This window comes from Poeciliopsis prolifica, unplaced genomic scaffold (genome assembly GCF_027474105.1).
Source record: "Poeciliopsis prolifica strain line A6 unplaced genomic scaffold, Auburn_PproV2 SCAFFOLD026, whole genome shotgun sequence".
NCBI lineage: Eukaryota > Metazoa > Chordata > Actinopteri > Cyprinodontiformes > Poeciliidae > Poeciliopsis > Poeciliopsis prolifica.
Window position 1 is genome coordinate 731050 of NW_026562401.1, and position 20625 is coordinate 751674.

The window sequence follows — 20625 nt, forward strand, 5'->3', positions numbered from 1 at the left end:
CTGGATTCCTCACCAGTCCATTAAAAAGCAACGCAAAGATGTACAGGACAATCAACCACTTATGAACAGACTTTCTCCCCCAGGACAGTTAAGAACAAGCAATTGATGTAAAGATGGTTGGAGGATGCTAGAGTATCCAAAAAGGACCCATGCATGGGGAGAACATTGCCTCCTTTCTACAGAATGGTGAGGCATGGGTCTGTGCAGTTTGATATTCCATTTTGTCTGTTTCCATTGTAAAAGTGGCCCATATAACTGACCTATACCACACGACTCCTTCAGTTGTAGCTTCATAGAACAAAGGAACAGAACAATTATGGTGTCAAACAACACAGTACATTTATTGAAAAACATCAATACTACAAGCATGAGACATACTGATGTGTCACGTTTGTTGTCACACAAGTATGATACAACAGTAGGGGTGTAGGTTTATATTGTTATTGATATATGAATGTTGACCTAAAAGAGAATCTATGGGATGAAGATGAGAGACACCAGATCCAACAATGCAGATGACCTGAAGACCTTCAAAGCAACCTGGGTTTGCGTTGCATCTCAGCAGTTCCACAGGCTGGTTGTATCTGTGCCACATTTTCTTCACGCAGTAATTCATGCAAAAGATCCAATGAAGAATTGAGTGCATAGAAATGAAAAACTCTTTAAGAAGAAGGACATTTTAAAGCCTGATTTTAAAATATAACATTTTAATTGAGCTTATGTAACATTCTGGTTTTCTGGGATACTTACTTTTAAGTTTTTTTTTTTTTATCAATAAGTTAAAATAATTCAAATTACAAAATAAAACATACTTTAATATGTTTTACACAATGTAATGTAACTCTGTATTACATATATTTAATTTTTTGAAATAACTGAAAAGAAATATTGAACTTTCTTAGCTATGCCAACACTAACCAGAACCAAATCAACTTGAGACGTATTGAGGCAAAATAACCAAAAGGGACTTTTTTAACAAGCTTTAAAGCATGAAACTTTAGTGCTGATCATTTGAAATATTAAGCCTCCAGTACAAACTTTGTTGAGACATTTTTCAATAGTGCTCTCTCTCTCTAGTAGAACAGACTATATTTTTCTGTGTTCAGGAGATGCGGGGGGGGAAAAAAACACTCTTCTGGCAGCCCTTCTATTAGATTTCATCCACCTTGTTCTTGCCATATCTTCAGAATAGATGTTATTTCTTGTGCAGCATCTATCAACTACAAAAGTTGCTGTAGGACTGGCTTAAAAGGACAATCCTGGAGTTCTGCATTTGAGTGCTTGTTAAGTAAAAAGAAAAAATGTTTTTTAATTGTTGTTCTTTCACTTGAAGTAAAAGAACAAATTCCTCTATTCTTGCAGATGAACATATTGGCCTCAACTTACATGTCTATGCCTGTGCTGTAAATACATTCTTGTTGAGATCTGATATCTCAGGGCCGTATAATCTGCGCTTTAGATAATGTCTTAAATCTCCAAAGTTACTCACAACATTTTGTGTTTTAGACTAAAAACAAAGCAGTCATGTGTTCTAAGTGTTCTCAGGTTGGCACTTTTCAAGCATCAAACAATAAAAATACAGACACTTGCTCCAAAGTGTAAAAAAAAAAATCATTTAATTAAACAAAAATGTCAAGTCATAATTATTCTTGACAGTTTACCTGCTGTTTTATTACAATATAAATCCAGAAAATTGCACTACAAAACTTTTCAGCAAGAACTTTTCAGGTTCTGATAATATAATAGACATAACCCATCAATCTCAATGTGTGTTGATGTCTGCATCAGTGCTGTGGATGAGAAGGGAAGTCAGTGGGAGAGGGGAGCATGATGTCCATCCACAACTCCTGGATTTGGAGCAGCAGTGCAAGAATTGCGTTTGGACAATCAACACCAGACTCCCTGTGAAATTTAGGATGAATGGGAAGGACGTCAAAGTTGTTCCACTTTACCAGATAGCTGACGAAATTGAGACAGATGTGGAAATTAAATTATAATGAAATATCTATGGATTGTGCATTCAAAAAGCACAATCCAAAATGGTCTGCTTTGTTTGAAAATAAACAGAGGCAGGATTTTAAATTTTGACAGTATGATTAATTTACTACTTCATAGAGAAAAGTTTGAAAAAAAAATCCAATACTTACATTTTCTGATAAAAATGCAAGGATAATAGTCCAACGCCAGAAGACATTTAAATACTAGACTCTGTACTGAATTGGTCTGGCATCTATCCTGCAGTCATCCTCAGCGGCTTCTTGTTCAGTTTGTCTTTCAGTGCCTTCTTTTCTATCACTTCCCATCTCATTTCATGCAGGACTGGGGTTTCCTAAGAGACAGAGGTTCAATGGAGACAATCTGCTTTTCTTCAATTAACATTGAGAGCAACAGAAGGAAAAAGCAGGGAGAGGGGCAGTCTCAGAGGAAGAGCAAAAAGAAAAGTGGGTTATATTAATTTATGGAGATTTTATCATTTCTTGGGATATTTTTCTTATATTAATTAATTTAATTATTTATAACTTTCAACTTTTCCTACTATTATTATTGAGCAAACACAAACAATAATTTCATATTCCATGAAATTTCTTAGATTCCAAATTTTTTTTTTTTTTATTTCACAACATTCATTTTCAGTTGTAAAGCAGGTCTTACATTTTATTTTTTACTTTGATATTATATTGAACCCAGTTGAGATGAATAATACCTAACCACAATCTATAAAAATTCAAAAGCTGTGACCAGCGACTTTGCATGGTGAAAAGTACACAAAAGGGTGTGGCGTGGGAATGTCCTCTGGGGTCAGGAGTGATGCTGGAAGGGTCAGAAGTCAGAGGCAGCTGGACAGCACACAAGAGGAGATGCTGGTGAGAAGTGGAGGAGAGGGAGAAGTCCAGGACTGAGACTGGACCCAGAGGGACATTAACATTGAACGCATGGGAGGCTCACTGACCATTGAATATTTGAAGAGAGGATAATCTGAAGTTTAATGATGCGTAATGATTGAGAAGTGACAACACTTTCTTTGTATAGGCAAAATGACTTACAGCAGGTGTGCTATTGTGCCTTTAGCAATAAGAAGTCACTACATAAAATCATTCAACAAATGTTCTTCAATATTGCTGTGTATTATTAAATACTGATACTGTTCCAAGATGCTACTTTGGCAACACCTTTGGTATAGCTTATGAAAAATATTAGAAAATATAAAAACTTCTTGTTTTCACCAAGGAAACGTTGTTGGCTGGTAATTTAAGCTATCCTTTATTTATTTTTATTTTTCACATTTTGTCACAAGTTAACCTTAAACTTAAATATACTGTATTTTGTTGAGATTTTATGTGATAGACCAATATCAAGTAGTGCAACTGTAAAATGAAAATTTAATTTAGGAAAAGAGAGCTACAGAAAAAAACACACACCACACTTTCCACATTTTTTATTTGTAAAGACATTTCACTTTTCCTTCATCTAACAAATATTGCTTGCAACAGTCTAATGAAAAATAATCAAACAAGTCTTTGTCAACGTGCCAAAACATAAGTGACAGAAGCATAAATACTTTTGCAATGAACTATTTAATCATGACCTACAAATGTAGAGTGGTCACACAGTACAGAGCACAAAGTGTGGAATGTTGTGCATGGTTTTTTTACACCACACCTTCTGTGATCTCTTTGATTACTTCCGACGCGTGCCAGCTTTAAATTATAGACAGGTTCAACTGGTTTGTTGAGTCACTTAAAGAAAAAAAAATCAAGGAACACTATAATAAAAATAAACATGTACTAACACAAATACAACTATGTATTCCTTAGCTGTAAAAAAAAAATAATTTTTTGTAACTGAAACATAAAGGCTGTGAAAAAGTCACTGATTTACAAAAAAAGGTGCAAAGTACATAAAAATAATCTTTTCTTTGTTATAATAGCTCTGAGTAACTTTCTGTGTACTAATGGTGTATTGGTACACTTTGTTTTCTCTGTAAGCTCTCCTGAGGGCCAGTTCCTTGACTTTTATTTCAAGCAGACGCTCTTGACAGCCAGGCCAGGAGGTCCATATGCAGATTTTCACCCCTGAACAAGAGGTGCAGCGCCAATCAGTTTTCTCACATTACTCTTGCTTGGGTGGGCAGATTCACATGTCTGCGTATCTGCATATAGATTAACAGACATGAACACAACGTATAGTGTGTTCATATTGATTTAGAATTAGACATGAACAATAGCAGAGGATGCTGTATTTCACCTAAAGTCATACACAATCATAATACCTTGTTTGTAGTTCAGAAATGTTAAGTGTTTGATGTTTTACATCTTAAAAACTTTGCAAAAATGCAACTCATACCCAGCTTCATGACAATTTTGTCATTGTCTTTACTGAAAGTGTCTCATTTACCACAGGTCTGGCAGATGAAATTCAGTTCCTGTGTTTCTGGCAACCCGACCCACTGCTGCCTCCCTGTGGCCTCAATGGCTCCACTCTCACCACACTGAGTTGCCCTTTCTGGTCCTTCTCCTGGCTGCCAGTTCTGGTAACAGCTTGGAATCGAGCTGGTCCAGAACCAAAAGTTAAAGTTACAAGTGAAGCGTAAACCAAGCCACACGTGAGGGGATGTAGAGCTTCTTGCCTTCTCAGCTACTTTGTCTTGAATGTCTTCATTGGTAATCTGAACTAGGTCAACATAGTGCTCCCTGCAGAAGCTCAAAGCTGAAATCCATGTCATATTTTTCTGGATTAATATCATCCCGTCTTCTGGAAAATATAGAATATGGAATCAGATTTTGGCAAAGTAAAATTAATGGCACATGGGTTTGTGAAACATACCTGAATAAAAACTGCTGACAGTCGACATTGGAGTTGGTGATTGGGTTGTTGTTTGGATTGATGTTCCGGTCTGAGCTGATGGTGTGAAAACACTGTTTGTTGTTATATTCACAGTAGTGTTTCGGGGTGGTTGTTTTGGTGTTACTTCTGTACTGTTCAGCTGAGGCATTGTAGGAGGTGAAACAGCCCCTGTGGTGTTAGGAGCAGTTGGTCCAGTATCTGTTAATGGTGCTGGTGTGGTAAGATTTTGCGGTGGTGCTGTTGATGCAATTGTTGGCATTTCTGTATTTGTACTATTAAGATTAGTGGTTATGGGATGTGAAACAACCTCAGTACTGTCAGATGTAGTCAATCCAGTGGCAGTTGATGATGTCAATGTGCTAACATTTTGGAGTGGTGGCGTTAGTGTCATTGTTGGCATTTCTGTGCTTGTGCTGTTGAGCTCAGAAGTTATGGGATGGGAAACAACCTCGGTGGTGTTAGACAGATTTGGTCCAGTGCCAGTTGTTGGTGTTTGGGTGGTAATGTTTTGAAACTGATGTGTTGTTGACATTGTGGGTATTTCTGTGCTTGTATTGTTGAACTCAGTGATGGTGGGGTGTGAATCAACCTCGGTGGTGTTAGATGTAATCAGTTCAGTGATTGTTGATAGCCCTTGAGTTGTATTATTTTGCTGCAGTGGTGTTGTTGTTATAGTTGGCATTTCAGTGCTTGCATTGTGGAGCTCTGTGGTTTTGGGATGTGATCCAACCTCTGTGGTGTTAAAAGTAATTGGTCCAGTGACAGTTCTTGGTGCTGGATTGGTAGCATTTTCAGGCATTTCTGGCGATGTCATTGTTGCTATTTCTTTATTTGTACTGGTAAGTTCAGTGATCGTGGGATGTGAAACAAACTCTGTTGTTGTAGATGTAGTCAATCTAGTTCCAGTTGTTGGTCCTGGCATGGTGTCATTTTGGTGCAGGGGTGTTGGTGTCATTGTTGGGATTTCTGTACTTGTGTTGTCAAGCTCACTGGTAATGGGATGTGAAACAACCTCTGTGTAGGTAGATGTCGTCGGTCGAGTAACAGTTGATGGTGCTGGGGTGGTAATATTTTGGGGTGGTTGTATTGATGCCATTTTTGTACTTGTATTATTGGATGCTGTGGTGATCGGATGTGAAATAACCTCTGTGGTCTTAGATGTAGTGTGTCCAATGGTAGTTGATGGCACTGGGGTGGTAACATTTTGAGGTGGAGGTGTTGTTAAAGTATATATTGTATCTGCAGTCAGTACAGATGTAGTTGATGTTTCTGTAATGGTAGCATTAGTAATCTGCTGTTCAGTGAAAACCAAAGTGGAATTAAAAGTTGCTGAACCTGCTTGAGATGAAATAAGTGGAGGAGTTTCCATATTAGTTGATGCAGGGGATGCAGTTATGCTCTGTGTAGTTTGTAAGCTGGTGATTGTTGGATTTGTTGCTGTAAAAGTGTGAATAGACAGAAGGATGATGTAGATTTGTTCTGTTTTGAGGAAGATTTAAACAACTACTCATTCAAACTTTAACACAATTTAAATGACAACTTTCCTCAAATATTACAAAAAAATAAAAATAAAAATAACATACCTGCCCCACAAATGACACTGTTTCTGTTATTGCAGTTCTGACTGGACCACTTTCCATTGTTTCCTAAGTTAGCTGTGACACAGTCCCTATTGCTACGATAGTTGGGTTCACTGCTATCCCAAAAGCGGAATGGTGAGTCACTGCCACCCGACCATGTCCATGGATCTTTGAAAAGGCCAATCCACAACCTTTCAGAAGTGGATATGTTGCGGACTGCTTTATTTTCCTCTGCTGAGTGTATAGTAACCAGATCAGATGAAAGGTTCCAGCAATGACTGCGAGCATCCCTCCATGATTTTTTAGCCTGAACAAAGATGTAAGTGCTGACATTCCTGACACCTGGAAAAAAAGAGAAGACATTGATGCTTTAAATGTGTTATACACTCATCACTCATTTCCAAGTGCACCAAGTGATAACCGGGAACATCATTGTAAAGTTTTATTATTATTCATCATTCCAGTATTTTAACTTCAAAAAGTACCATTTATATAAAGGAACAAATTATAATACACAGAGATATGATAATTATACTATAATTATATGATGATGATAGATTACGACTAAAGAGAGCCCAAAATGTAGTTTTTCCAGACACTAATGTAACACAAGACCGATAATAAAGATGCTTAGAGCAGTGAGATTATGTTATGGCCCACACAAACAAAGGGAAAACTTTTTACTTGACATCTGTCGAGAACTGTTTGACAACAGCAGATAGCATTGATGCCTTGCACAAGGAAGTTGGTTGTGAAAAGGTAATTTCTGAAGAAATCAGAAGTATTCACAGAAAATGTGATGAAAAATTGGGTGAAAGGACAAAGTGTGGTAAAGGATGGTGTGTAAGCAACTGGAATAATGTCAGCTTTGCGTGCATTGTGAAGCAGTCCCCATTCAAGAATTTCAAGGACATTTTCTGTGGACTTAAGCTGGAGTTAGTGTTTACAGACGTGTCCAGGACAAGAACTTCAATTGTCATTACTGATGTTTAGGCACTGCTGAACCCTAGACTTTAAGAATTGTCTTATCTGGACTAAGGAGAAAAAAGGACACAACTGTTACTCCATTGTTAAAAGTTCTCTTTTCAGGTGACTAATATGTTTTTTCTTATTTGAAAAATTAAAGCCAAGAATCTAAAGAAAATATAAAGAGGTCCACAATTCAAGTTGCTTAAAGCTCAGTGTAAAGTCTGCACTAAGTGATGATTTGGGTATCTTTGTATTTTATCAAGTCCAAAATCATTCCAAGCCTTGATTAGGAATTATTTGAGCTTGCTTCCCTCTGCTGAAAAAACTATGGAAATACAGATTTCATTTTCTAACAAAACATGGTATACACTGCCAAAACTTGCTTTAATGACTAAGGATTACTGATTCACCTGAATTGAATCCCATAAAGAATCAAAGGAGTATTGTCAAGAAGACCTGGATTTCTTTAAACTTCCAGCAGTGCCACAGGCTAACTGTCTCCATGTCGCATCACAATGATGAAGTCAGACATGTTAAAGGAACCCTGAACAGGTACTCAGTAAAAATACTGTACAGTAGCCTATGTCAACATACTTTTCAGAAGCTTTATTGGTCTTATGTTATATTCACATTGTCTGAAAAACTGAATTTTATTATTTTTTTTATCAACTGTAATCCAATATCAACAAGTAAGTGCTGAAATATATCTGTGCATAATGAATCTAGTGAATATATGAAGCCATGTCCACATGGAGACAATTTTAGGTGTATCTGCAAACAGTTTTTGGCATTTAGGCTGTGTGGCCACACTGATGCAGCATTTTGTGAGGCCGGAAACTTTTGAAACTAACTTCCAGAATTAATAGCTTTCAAAATGTCATTTTTTTTGTTTCCATGTGGCAATATGAGACACTTTGATTGTCTGTTGATGCCTTTGCTCCATGTCTTTATCCATCCCACATGTGCCTGTCTCTCACAAATAACAGACATAGTGCCTTTTGGTGTACTTTTTATTGTCTTTGTATGGCAGAGTTTTAGCGCCACCAGCATATCAGTGTCAGTAAGGATGCAGTCTGTCATGTGGAGACACATTTGTTTTCCGTAACTCTTACAAAAATTCACCATGCTCATCTCCATGTGTTCAGGACCTGATTTTCTTTCTTTTTTTTTTTTTTTTTGTTGAATTAACAGATTTAAAATTACTTATAAAATTATTATTTGAGATAGACTTTACAATCACCTACCTTGGCAAACAAAGCTCTCTGGAGTTCCACAATCATTTTCGAGCCATATTCCATTTTGATTCATGACTGCACATGCTTCTTGTTCATTATTCCGTGGTTCTCCAGTATCCCAATTTAAAAAGCTTGTTCCTTGATCAGACCCAGTCCAGTGCCAAATCCACAGGTTTCCAAGCTCCAGTCCTATCCAAACGTTACTAGCAGGTGGCAAAACTAGATTGATCATGATATTAACTTCTGCTAAATTGTAAACAGTGGCTACATCGGTATTCATGTTTCTACAGTAAGTCCTTGCCTGGTCATACTTCATCTTCTCAGTCGTTATCTGAAAGCCTGAAGATTCCAGCGGGTACATGAAAATCACTGTGAAGAGTAAAACAATAACTTTTAAACCGAGTAACAATCGTAAAAATTGTATAATTTGTACATTTGCATTGTTGTTATTTAAAAAAAAGAAAAAAGATTTGCATCAATATGACTACTTCTTCAATATTAATATCCTAAATAACCACATATTCTCTACCAGGAAAGCAATAAACAAAACATGTTTTGTACTAACCTGAGGTAATAATTAAAAACACAGTTGAAGTCCTTCGAGTTAATAGCCATATTTCAGTCATGATGAAGGTTCACTTGGATAAAATAAGATCAAGTAAATAATGTCAGAATATAACCATTTGCTGCTCCTGTCAAAGGGTTCTGGCATGCAGCTTTAAGCAGCTAAGTGTCGATAGTAAGAATGCCACCTGGCGTGTAAAAAGATACTTTCCCAGGAACTACTTGAAGGAAAGCAGTTTGTCAAGTTCCTTCATTCTTATACATACAGTGGTATGTGGTTTGTTGAGATGAAACAACGCCTTCTTCTGGCATTAGGTGCAGACTCATTATAAACTAAAATGAACACATGAACAAAAAAAAAAAAAAAACTGAAAATATTTTGAAGCAACATGTCACATTTGGGGTTGTTTTGTGTCAAGTTATTACAAGCCTCTGTTTACGTTTTTAAAAAGTAAAGTATGTTTTATCAGGAAATTGCATGGAAATTTGAACCCCGCACTAGATACTTTGGATGTGGAAGAGTTCTGTAAACAGAATAAGTGGTATAAAAACACGTTGTGTAATCTATTCATTCTCTCAAGGAGGAGAAAATGCATTCCAGCTACTATAAAGGTGTGGCCATTGTAAAACTTTGCTTAGATTGACTGCAGACTGAACAGTGACCCATAAACAGATTAACTAAAAGCAACACATTTTTTTTTTCTATTTGAACTGGTTTTTAACAATCCACCACACCAAAACCACAGCACTCAAATACTTCCTTTTATCAGGCAGTGAAACTTTTATCTCAGTCTGGTGCTGTAGTAAACCATTGAAACACCACTTGATGTTTCCTGTTACTGGGAAACTATTTACTCAATAACAGTTTATTATTGTGCAACAACATATGTATAAGGGAATTTGCATTTTGTTTCAACTCATTATGAAATAAATAATACATACTGAAGATAAAGAGGTTAAACGTCATAGGTGTCATATGACAGCGCTGTTATGGGTGGTCCCATGAGACATTTTGGCTCTGGTGGATGATGGCTCAGAGCCAACATGGCCTGTAAACAACAACAGCAGCGTCAAAGTAAAGTTAACTGAATCTGATTGTCGGCGTGCACTCTGGTCTAAATTAGAAGAGCTAACGCGTGGTGGTTTTTCAACAATGCTTCGAAAGTATATATGGTATGTAACTCCAAACACAAAACAACCAGAGCCTAGATTTGCCACCACACTTTCTTGGAGCTAGACGTGCTCTTGGCTAACTCACTTAGCCGCGTTAGCCAAGTTCGCTTGCTAACTTGCTAGTCTTATCTATCTCAAGATAATTCTTTGAGTTGGGATTATTTGGGTTCGTAGGGTGGGATGAAGCGAGGTATTGCTTGTATTCGAATTGGGATATTTCAACTTTGTCCCATTGCTTTGTCAAAAAACGTAGAACCTAACTTTCGGACGTCGGTAAGCAAAGCTAATGCTAGCTAAAAATGTCTGTTTGCGAGGCTTGCAAGGAGTTACGGTTTTGCATCAAAGCATCCCTTAATAAAATCAAGGAAGATTGTACTTTTAGTGGCTTATAAATATACAATGTTAAAGTGTGGAGAAAAAAAATGCACTGGAGCTTATTTTTCACTTGCATCGTTTTAAATGTTGTGACGTATTTAATCGGGCAGCGGTAATGCGCTTGTAGCAGTTAGCAAATGTGAAATTCTGTTGATAAATAAAGCCAACTAACAGTGTGTTGATTAAACACATCTTTCTAGCACACGTGCTTGAAGATTCACTGCCACAATCTTGATCATGAGTCCTCGTACCATATCACATGTTTTGATTTTAGCTGTAGATTTTGGACTTGAGAATACGCGACATCTCTTAATATATTGATCTATTACAATACTACTTGTGCAATAAGATAATGATGTACGTCAAAACAAAGGATAGGATTTGAGAGGACAATAAAGTAACTATTTTAAGTGCTAAGATCATGGATATTGAGGATTAAGATATTTGGAGCGCTTCTAAAGCTGATGGTAATCTACAAGAAAAACTCTTAAAACGTCTGATCAAAATCTTAAATCTTAATCTTAAAAAAGACAATAATAATTGTAATAATTCCCCGAAATTTTGGTATTGTTAATTTACATATGCAAAAAATCACGTTTGTTTCTAATATATTTTTACCATTAAAATGGTGATAACAGTTATTAGGCCTAGACATAAAAAAAGAATAAGTCAGCAAATTTTTTGAATAGCAAGTAAAACACATTTTTGCGAGGACTGCGCAACCAGTAATATAAATATAAATCAAACGATTACAGCAAAAAGCAGCAACAACACTTCACTTGCAGTGACTTTTATCTATGTATTGTTTATACCTATGCTTGTTGTTTTGAAATTATTTTACTCTCTATGTTTAGTTGTTTTCTGTCAGTTTGCATTAATTTAAAACATTAATTTAAAACAAACAAACAAACAAAAAAAAACACAACCATAAATGTTTTAGAAAACCTCTACCTGTTGTCTCTGCTGTGCTAACGGCATCTTCTTCTTTCAACCTCAGATTAACATCCTGAAGACGGAACATCATTCTCTTCAGCGGGTAGTTTTCAAGCCATGTCCGCACCTCAACCTAATAGCTCAGCCTCCAACAGCCCAACCAACTTCATAGGTTCTCCTTTTTCAGTGATAAGTCCTTCTCTCAGCTCTCCGGTGGTATCTCCCTCTCTGGGATTTGGACCTATCAGCAGTAGTCAGGTATCTGTTTAGTAGCTATATGAGTAATTGTACTAATCTATTTGGGTCTGAAAATTACTGTATTGCAAGAAGTCTTACAATTGTTTTAGAGCACCCCAGATGAGCTTTGTCGTTTTTTTAGAACCTTTTGTTGCCTTTTCACCACCAAATACTTCCATTTTTTTATTTGCACACAAAACAATTTTGCTATTGCTGGACTTAGCCGTCCTACATCAGTTTATTTCTCTTGGTGGTTAAATAATATTTTTTTTAATCACAAAAAAGAAACAAAACAAAAACAATATATAGTTTTATTTACATCTTGTTTTGTACAGATTGGGAAATACACCACAGATTTTGTTGGTTGGACTTCTGATCACAGTTTGTTCCAGTTGACTCTTATAAAATGTAGGAGATTAGGATCCATATCACAACAAAGTAACTATAAGCAACCTCCTGTCAGTAGGTAATATTTTTGTCTTAGAGGAAGAAACTATTGCAAAATATGTAGAAATTGGCACGATTGGTATAAAATGTTTTATTTTAAATTGCTCCTTACAGCATCCAAAAGAGCAGGGAGAAATCAAGGGATGCACTGATCCACTTTTATCATTTCTAATACAGATACATGGGGTTTAGTATTAGCAGATACCAATATGACAGAAAAAACATAGCTGAGTTGACTTAAAAAATATTTTTTTAAGTCAATATTTTTAAAGTTATAATTCAAATTCAAAATTGGACATAAAGATATTCAATTATCTGATCATTTATTTGATAATTCTTCATCAGCACAGCACACTTAAATACACAAGTAACTTCACAAGCTTAGTAAAACCTGTTAAAACAGCAGTTCAGTCAGTGCAATAAGGAGTATAATAGTCAATGTAAAATAAATAATAAAGAAACTAAAATTGACACAAGCAATAGGGTTAAGTACCTTGGCCAAACATGTAAACAATAAACTGCATTTAACCTTCTTTCAAATGGTTCAGAAAGTGCGATTAGGAATTCTAAATATAATGTTAAATACATGATAAAGCATTAGGATTAGAGGGAATAGATCTGCCCTTTTGGATTGAGAACATTGTCATTGATTTGCCGATCTAGAATATTTGTCAATATCTGGGCCCATTAATGAGTACTAGTTTCTTTCTAAGTACTAGTGTGATGCATTGTTGGAATGTTTTTTTTTCTTTACATTGACTTGGTTTTTAACTAAAAGAATTCTTGTATATCCAGATTTCGTCTTCAGCACCAATATCAGGGATGCATTCAGTCAGCAGCTCAGAAGATATTAAGCCTCCATTTGGCCTGAGGCCCATGCAAGCTCACAGCCCGGGAATAATGATGTCTCAGAAACGACTGTGTGTGATCTGTGGTGACCGCTCTTCTGGTGAGTGAACTGTTGAAAGCCAGCACTAGTTTTCTGTTTATTATTGATTAAAATAATCCAAAATGTTCATAAATCTCTTGCCTTCCCTCCTTCATTTTGTTTGACCATCTTAAGTTTCACTTACCTGTTTAATCTTCAGGCAAACACTACGGTGTGTACAGCTGTGAGGGGTGCAAAGGTTTCTTTAAACGAACTGTGCGCAAAGACCTGAGCTACACCTGCAGGGACAACAAGGAGTGCCTGGTGGACAAACGCCAGCGCAACCGCTGCCAGTACTGCCGCTACCAGAAATGCCTGGCCATGGGTATGAAGAGAGAAGGTACGCAAGGAGAAGTGTCAAATATAACATCCACTAGTTGTTTTTTGTTGTGTGATGAACTATGGCTGTTATTAGAGTTATTCAAATAGTCAAAGTAGTTTTGGATTGGCATCATAGTTTTAGAGAGAGTGGATGTTGGCTTGGACAGAGATAGATTTATTGGACTTGGGGTGAAAAAAAAAAAACAACTAACGCCTCTTTGTCTCTTCCCTCCACTTTCTCCAATTCTACCCTTTCCCCGTCTGTCAATAGCGGTAAATCCTATAAAGTGGAAAAACAAGGATGGAAAAGATGAGGGATGGATGAGTATGTTGTCTAAATTTCAGAGATTCTGTATCTTAAATCTACTTCCACATTTAGAAATGCTAAGAAAATGCTAAGCAGAATAGGCTCATGTGTGACTTTGTGCTGTAGAGTGGAAAAGAGAGACAGCTAGTGCACTTGGCTGCTGAGTGATGATGGACTGCTCTGTTAAGCAGCTACAGCTGTGTGCTCGTTTTGTGAAAATGAATGAAAATCCCATCTGTGTTGACAAAGTAAAGATTATGGTTGTTCATATTTTAGGTATGCTACTAGAACCCCAAAGCATGTCTTTTAAGCCTTGCATGCATGTACTAGCTCACCTTTATTAGATAATTAGATTGCTTATTTTGTCTCGAGGGATTCTGTTTGCTCTGATCACTGACACTTGATTACCTTCAAGTGTCACTTTTTATTACTTCGCTCAGAAGCCCATTCTCACAGCAATATCGAGATGATTTCTCACAGGATCTGAGTGAAAAGAAGCCTGAATATTAGCACTTTTGGCATCTAATGAAAAGTCCTGTGGCGTAAGCTACTTATTAATCACTCTTCTTTTGATTGTCATTATAAATGTCTGTCTTGAGGTTTCTAACAAACAAAATGTAACTATCTAGGCAACATTTACACTGGAAATTGAAGCAGAAATTTATAGCACAAATGAAAAATAGTGCACTCAAAATAGTAAAGAAAATCATTCCTACTGATTTCATAAATGACTAATATGGCATATTAATTATACTAAAAATAGATGTAACATTTGTTTATTGTTCTTTTGATTTACATAGAAAGACGTATGAATCAATGTAGAATACATTTAAATGTAAGTCTTAGTTTCTATTTTAGTGATTGTTTGCAGGTAATAACTGAGGAGGCCACTTTTGGCACTGGCTGGCAGTACACAGCAATAATAGGAAAAAGGAATCCTGTCACACATGTATCTAGTATGTGACAAGTACTAGATAAATTGTGTTTATCCAGGATTAACATAATTGATCTGTCCCCCCAAAAGTTTTATAGTGTTACATTTCTGAGTCTCTAAATTCAAAAGAACTTTAGGCACAAAGTAGTGGAAGTTTTGTATCTCCCTAAAATGTCGAGATAATCCTGATATATTTGATAATGGAAAAAAAAAAAAATCTATTACATCAGGCTTAAATTTATCAACCATTCTGTGATTTCCTTTGAGTAATAAACTAAAGTCACCCCCAGTAGTAAACTTCAAAATTAGACTCTTATTGCGTTGGAAAACAACTGGCCTTGAAAATCCCGTTTCATTTGGTGATAAATTATTTCACCGTCATCTTCTGGTCATGGGAAAGATTCAAGCTGTACTGCGTGGGAGGATTATAACTTCTCCACACCCACAAGATTGTCTTCGTTTTAGGTCTACATATCTTTGTAGACCTAATTAAGTGTCTGGCATCACTGTCACACTGCATGACTCAGCATGAACAAAAGCCTTTTTCTGTCATGACTAACAAGAATTTGTGGTGTATCTGTGGAGAACATTTGTTCTGTTCTGAGTAGGTTCCTGAGTCTGGTATTATTATTAGTGAATTATATTGGCCAGTACACCAGGCACAAAGAAATGTCGAGGATGTTTGGGTTCTGACCGACCACCCCGATGCTAAATCCATCCATCTGTCCATGTCCCTAAAATTCATTTTATTCTGTTCCGGGTTGTTTGAGGTTTGCAGTTTGTCCCAGTTGTCAACAGATAAGCGGCAGGTTACACTGTGACAAATCAGCAGCAGATCTTGCAGCATCATTACATTTATTCATGGAAAATATCTTACTAACTTTGGTGTATTATGATGTGTGGCTTGCAGCTGTGAGCTGTCTGACAATTGGACAAGTTTTGTAACTAGACCTCCCCTAGTGGCAGACTTTGGTACAGAAATGCAGGAAACTCCATAGGACTTACTGTTTACGTTAAGAGGTTGCAAGCTGATCTTTTTTTTATTGTGAAAAGGCAGAACAAACCTTTTGTTCTACATTGCCTATAATGCAGGTTTAAAGAGGACTAAATAACTGGACTGATACGGATGCTGCTGGCAGATATCAGTTTCCCATTTCCCTTGAAGTTTGATCTTGAAAGTTAAAAGACATGACACAAAAAAGAAAATGTAACGCAGTTTTTTTAAAATTTATTTTGTACTTATTAATCCAACAAAAAATATGATGAGTAGACCAAATTATGTTTCTAACCTTGACCTGATAGGTACAAGTGCATAAAATAAGCACACTGAAAACGACAGTTCTTGATGGGGAAAGTTTAATGTATTCATTGAAAATGTGGGGATGAGGGAAGATAGATTTTTTGTATGATCTTCTGTTTCTTAGAATATGATTTGATCATGATGATCATGGATCAGAGACCATCAGAGAAAATGATCTGATTCCGATCTCTGAACAATGAATTGGTAGCTGTATGCTGTTGAACAAAAAAAAAAGAGTGAGGGAAAGAGGAGACACCAATGTGAAATTAAAAAAAAAGTTGTAATAACCTAACTTAAAGTTTCAACGTCAATATTAAGCCTATTTAATTTGAAAGAATAATATATATTAAAAAAAAAAACTTCTAAAATTGTAAAACTATTAAGCTACTATTAAGAATGCAAATATGAGCTTTCAAGTTGGATTAAAAGCCAATGAATCCGAAAGTCCATTAAATCTCTCTGTGTACATTCTGGAAGTGTTTCTTTGTGTTTGTCTGCTGCAGCGGTTCAGGAGGAGCGCCAGAGGAACAGAGAGCGCGAGGGAGAGCTGGAGTTCAGCTCCGGAGTGAACGACGAGATGCCTGTGGAGAAGATCTTGGAGGCGGAGATGGCGGTGGATATGCGGATTGATCTGCACTCAGACAGAGGGTCTGCAGGAAACTCTGTGAGTTCTTAGAACACTGCATGTGTGTTTTTTTTCTTCTCCTGTATTTTTCTAAAAAATAAAACAAAATTGGCTTTATTTGTTTTGCAAGTAATCGGAAAGTAATTGTGATGTGTTTTGTAGCCCCATGATGCTGTTTCCAACATCTGCCAGACTGCTGACAAGCAGCTGTTTGCTTTGGTGGAGTGGGCAAAGAGAATCCCTCATTTCTCCGAGCTGCCCCTTGATGATCAGGTCATCCTCCTGCGTGCAGGTATGAATATCGACTATCAGCTTGAAAGTAAAGTCAGCACATTCAGATTCTTCTTAGAGAAAAGGTAAATCGCTGCTATAGAGAAACAGGGTCTGCAGGTTGTAGACCCTGGCAATCTGGTCTGTGGCAAATCACCAGGGTCAGTTGTTAAAGCTTTGACTCACGCTGTGGGAGAGACTATTAAATTACTGATTACTAATTATTGTTGATAAAAAGCATTGTGCAATGCTTTTCATATAAGCGTTATATAAAATGCTTGTATAAAAGCATTTTATACAATGCTTTTATAAAATTCCTTGTAGCAAATGTATGCAGCGTTTAACACATTGTGGACCAAAAACTTAAATGAAACAGCAATAGACAGAGTGGTTTAACCTTAGAGTGGAGAGAATTAGTATAACCCAGCAGTTTACATTCAGACATGTGTTACCTCTGAATAGAGTTGTACATAAATAAGCAGGAGAATAATTATCTGCACTGCTGCTTGTATTTATTAGGATGGAATGAGCTCCTGATTGCCTCGTTCTCCCATCGCTCCATTCCTCTGAAGGATGGCGCTCTGCTGGCGTCCGAGCTGCAGCGTGACAGCGCCCACATGGCCGGAGTTGGTGCTATTTTTGATAGGTACATTTACCTGGATAATATGTTTCAGGATGCTTAAAAGTAAATGACAGCTAACATAATCAGCTGTCATGTGGCTACTCATACGGATTTGCTATTGTAGATGGACGCATGTCTGTCTGTTTAAAATATTTTCCTCAAGCAGACTTCCACATTGTTCTTTAAGAATGTAAATCTCTGCATAAATGACGTGTTGAAACATATTGACTGTTAATGTTGCAACAGAAACGTGTGTGTTTGTCCATGTAGACATTTTTTAGCCAGTTTGTTTCATGTTTTATTGTGTTTTTTCTAACGGATCTAAACTTCCCAGGGAGAGTGTGCAGAGTGCAGAAGTTGGTGCCATATTTGACAGGTACTTGTACAGTTCTTCGGTGTTGTTATTTCTGAGTTCATAATTTGAGTGTACATGTTGAATAATTTTACACATTTTCCCATACTGCAGAGTTCTTACTGAGCTTGTTAACAAAATGAGAGATATGCAAATGGACAAAACAGAGCTGGGCTGTCTCCGGGCTATTGTCCTGTTTAACCCAGGTAATTTGAGAATGCATGAGCATAAGAATGATTAATATAGATGCACTAATTGAAACATTGTAATCGTTTATGGATCTCAAGTCTGTTTAAAGGTTTGTTCTGCTGGTAACTTTCCATGTCATTTTCAAACTATTATTGACAGAGTTTTAAAGAAAATGCAAAATGATCTTTTACTAGCAGTTGGGAAGGAAGGTAGCATTGCTAACAAAAACTTTAATTTTTTTAGGAGAATATAGATTCACACCTTGACTCAAAGCCATCCAAAGAGCTGTCAAAAGTTTCATAATCCAGCTGCAGCCAGATTTAACTGCACAATCATAGAAATACTGTTTCTGATCTTACAGTTACTGAGAATAGCTACAGTAGAGTTTTCTTTCCTGAGCATCAGCGTTCATATCAAAGACAATTTTGTTTAGATTTAGTGTGTTCAGTTTTGACACACTAAATCTACCAGTGAATTTTGACCAGTGAATGTCAATCAAGTTGAAAATGACCAGATTCTAGTCAATGGCAGATCTCTTGGAGCATCTGAAATAGATTTTTTTCTCTTCATAGTTGAAATGTATCATATAATAATTGTGCTTATCAATGTTGTTCTGCTAGATGCTAAAGGGCTCTCCAGCACAAGTGAGGTGGAGCTCCTTAGAGAAAAAGTCTATGCATCACTGGAAGCTTACTGCAAGCAGAAGTATCCAGAGCAGCAGGGAAGGTAAAAGTCCTGTGCTGTGAAGCATTGACTGGTGCATTATTTATGTCTCTGAGGAAAAACTAATGAAGCGATTTCTCCATGCAGGTTTGCTAAGCTCCTCCTTCGACTTCCAGCGCTGAGATCCATTGGCTTGAAGTGCTTGGAGCATCTTTTTTTCTTCAAACTGATTGGGGACACGCCTATCGACACCTTCCTCATGGAAATGCTTGAAGCTCCCCATCAGTTGTCTTAGACAGGAGTACTGTGGATTTCAGAAAGCTGGAGTCTGGGGAGGCGGGCGTGGGACTGGAGTGGCACTTTAAGTTCTTTTTAAGATTTGTCAGTTTGTCTCACTGCTGTCTGCATTACACCTTAGTGCAGCACAGTTTTGCTCTTTAGACCAAACCCAAGGCTTGGCATGACCTTCGAGCTGGTGCTACGTGTTGTCATAACGTCATGAGTAAAAACTATGGTAAACACATGAATATTTTTAAGAAAAATATTTACATATTTCTCTCAGAGTGGCTATAATTTGGGTACTCATTTTTATAAGACTTTTTAAACACCTAAACTCATCTCTAATGCCTTTCTTTTTGATTCAAGAAGAATGCATCCTGAATAACGCTTTGTGAAACATTTTTTTTTATTATTTAAATCAAATCTAATAATGCATTATGGTGTTCAGAAGGTCTGAATTGACTTGACAGAATCTGAAGCCTGAGATTGACACCAGGTTGAAATACCAGAATTAAGTCTGCGTCTCTTCTATACGTTGCTCAGTGTTTACATATTTTCCCTTTAAACCAATTCAAATCTGTTCCCTATTGTATTTCATGACAGGAGTAAATTGCACATTTGGTATTTGTGCTACTTTTAAAACAAACGTTGAACAAACCGACCTGACCTTCCCGGCATTCGGGGTTTGTTCGTTTGTTGTTGTGGTGCTATTTCAGAGATGATTTGACATTACTGGTGAAGTTGCACACCAAACCATAAACCTAACAAAATATGGACAACTAGAAATTCCTTTTTGTTCTTTGTTTTTAAAATGTAGCAATATAATATGTCTGCATAAGCCTGTCAGTTATTCAATGTTTTGCAGAGATAAAAAATGTCCAGTGGAAAGGGAATACTCCATGATGTACTTTATCTATACAATTATGAGGTACTGTGCTAAACAAAAGGGTCAGGGAAAATGCACATAAAAAAAATTTGAATAATTGCTAAATTCAAAGTATAATGTTATTATGCACCCTTGTTTTTAGATGGAATAAAGCAAAATGTGTTTTGGGTTGCACTGGATTTGCTGAGACTGATCAGCTTTGTTTTGTGCTGTTTGTGATGCTTGGTTTCCACCCCATCTTTCCCTTCATTTTTTGTAGGTAGCTTACTTTTTCTTCATACAGTTTCTGCTGTTTAATAAAAAAGAAAAAAATAAAACCATAATCAAATTGAAACCCAGAAGACCTTGATGTACAGATGATGTAACCAAGACCACATGAGGTCTGTGTGGAAAACGCTATACAGGAAAACACTACGTGAGCAATATCAGCAGCCTGTCATCCACTTCTGCGCTCTTGAACTTTTAAGTAACTTGAAGCATGAGTTTTGTGGACTAAAAGAATAAAGAAGATTGCGTTTTTCTTGCATTTTCATCATAAGTGTCACATGTGAATTTTTCTTTCTGCTTAAATCCAGTACAACTGAAGGATGA

At 36.7% G+C, this 20625-nt stretch overlaps 2 protein-coding genes across 6 annotated transcripts; one reads left to right on the forward strand and one right to left on the reverse strand.

The window, feature by feature from the left end:
* Positions 1 to 3441: 3441 nt before the first annotated feature.
* On the reverse strand, positions 3442 to 9453 carry LOC129371082 (macrophage mannose receptor 1). Of its 4 annotated transcripts, none has more exons than XM_055047450.1 (5): positions 9195 to 9453; positions 8639 to 8998; positions 6429 to 6767; positions 4825 to 4899; positions 3442 to 4752 (listed from the first exon to the last, which is right to left on the reverse strand). In XM_055047450.1, exons 1-5 carry the CDS (start codon positions 9253 to 9255, stop codon positions 4388 to 4390), a joined length of 1200 nt encoding a protein of 399 aa, XP_054903425.1. In that variant the 5' UTR covers positions 9256 to 9453; the 3' UTR covers positions 3442 to 4387. The 4 variants fall into 4 exon arrangements, with proteins under 4 accessions (XP_054903425.1, XP_054903424.1, XP_054903423.1 ...); XM_055047449.1 differs by having other exon boundaries at positions 4825 to 5013; XM_055047448.1 differs by having other exon boundaries at positions 3442 to 4749; positions 4825 to 6282.
* Positions 9454 to 10208: 755 nt separating this feature from the next.
* Positions 10209 to 20566, forward strand: rxrbb (retinoid x receptor, beta b). 2 transcript variants are annotated; one of them, XM_055047564.1, is made up of 12 exons: positions 10209 to 10366; positions 11739 to 11932; positions 13154 to 13307; positions 13447 to 13626; positions 13879 to 13932; positions 16652 to 16812; positions 16936 to 17065; positions 17563 to 17689; positions 18000 to 18041; positions 18132 to 18223; positions 18827 to 18932; positions 19017 to 20566. In XM_055047564.1, the coding sequence occupies exons 2-12, from the start codon at positions 11792 to 11794 to the stop codon at positions 19162 to 19164; spliced, it is 1335 nt and encodes a 444-aa protein (XP_054903539.1). In that variant the 5' UTR covers positions 10209 to 10366; positions 11739 to 11791; the 3' UTR covers positions 19165 to 20566. The 2 variants fall into 2 exon arrangements, with proteins under 2 accessions (XP_054903539.1, XP_054903540.1); XM_055047565.1 differs by lacking the exon at positions 13879 to 13932.
* The last annotated feature ends 59 nt before the right edge of the window (positions 20567 to 20625 follow it).

What these genes read in the sequence shown, in the direction of transcription:
- rxrbb (XM_055047564.1), top strand. Translation starts at nt 11,792, where the DNA reads ATGTCCGCACCTCAACCTAATAGCTCAGCCTCCAACAGCCCAACCAAC. An exon ending in GTTGGTGCTATTTTTGATAG is followed by an intron (nt 17,690 to 17,999) that starts GTACATTTACCT and finishes TAAACTTCCCAG; the next exon opens with GGAGAGTGTGCAGAGTGCAG. An exon ending in TATCCAGAGCAGCAGGGAAG is followed by an intron (nt 18,933 to 19,016) that starts GTAAAAGTCCTG and finishes TTCTCCATGCAG; the next exon opens with GTTTGCTAAGCTCCTCCTTC.
- LOC129371082 (XM_055047446.1), bottom strand. Translation starts at nt 9,255, where the DNA reads ATGACTGAAATATGGCTATTAACTCGAAGGACTTCAACTGTGTTTTTA. An exon ending in GTTTTTAATTATTACCTCAG is followed by an intron (nt 8,999 to 9,194) that starts GTTAGTACAAAA and finishes TACTCTTCACAG; the next exon opens with TGATTTTCATGTACCCGCTG. An exon ending in CAGTGTCATTTGTGGGGCAG is followed by an intron (nt 6,283 to 6,428) that starts GTATGTTATTTT and finishes ACACTTTTACAG; the next exon opens with CAACAAATCCAACAATCACC.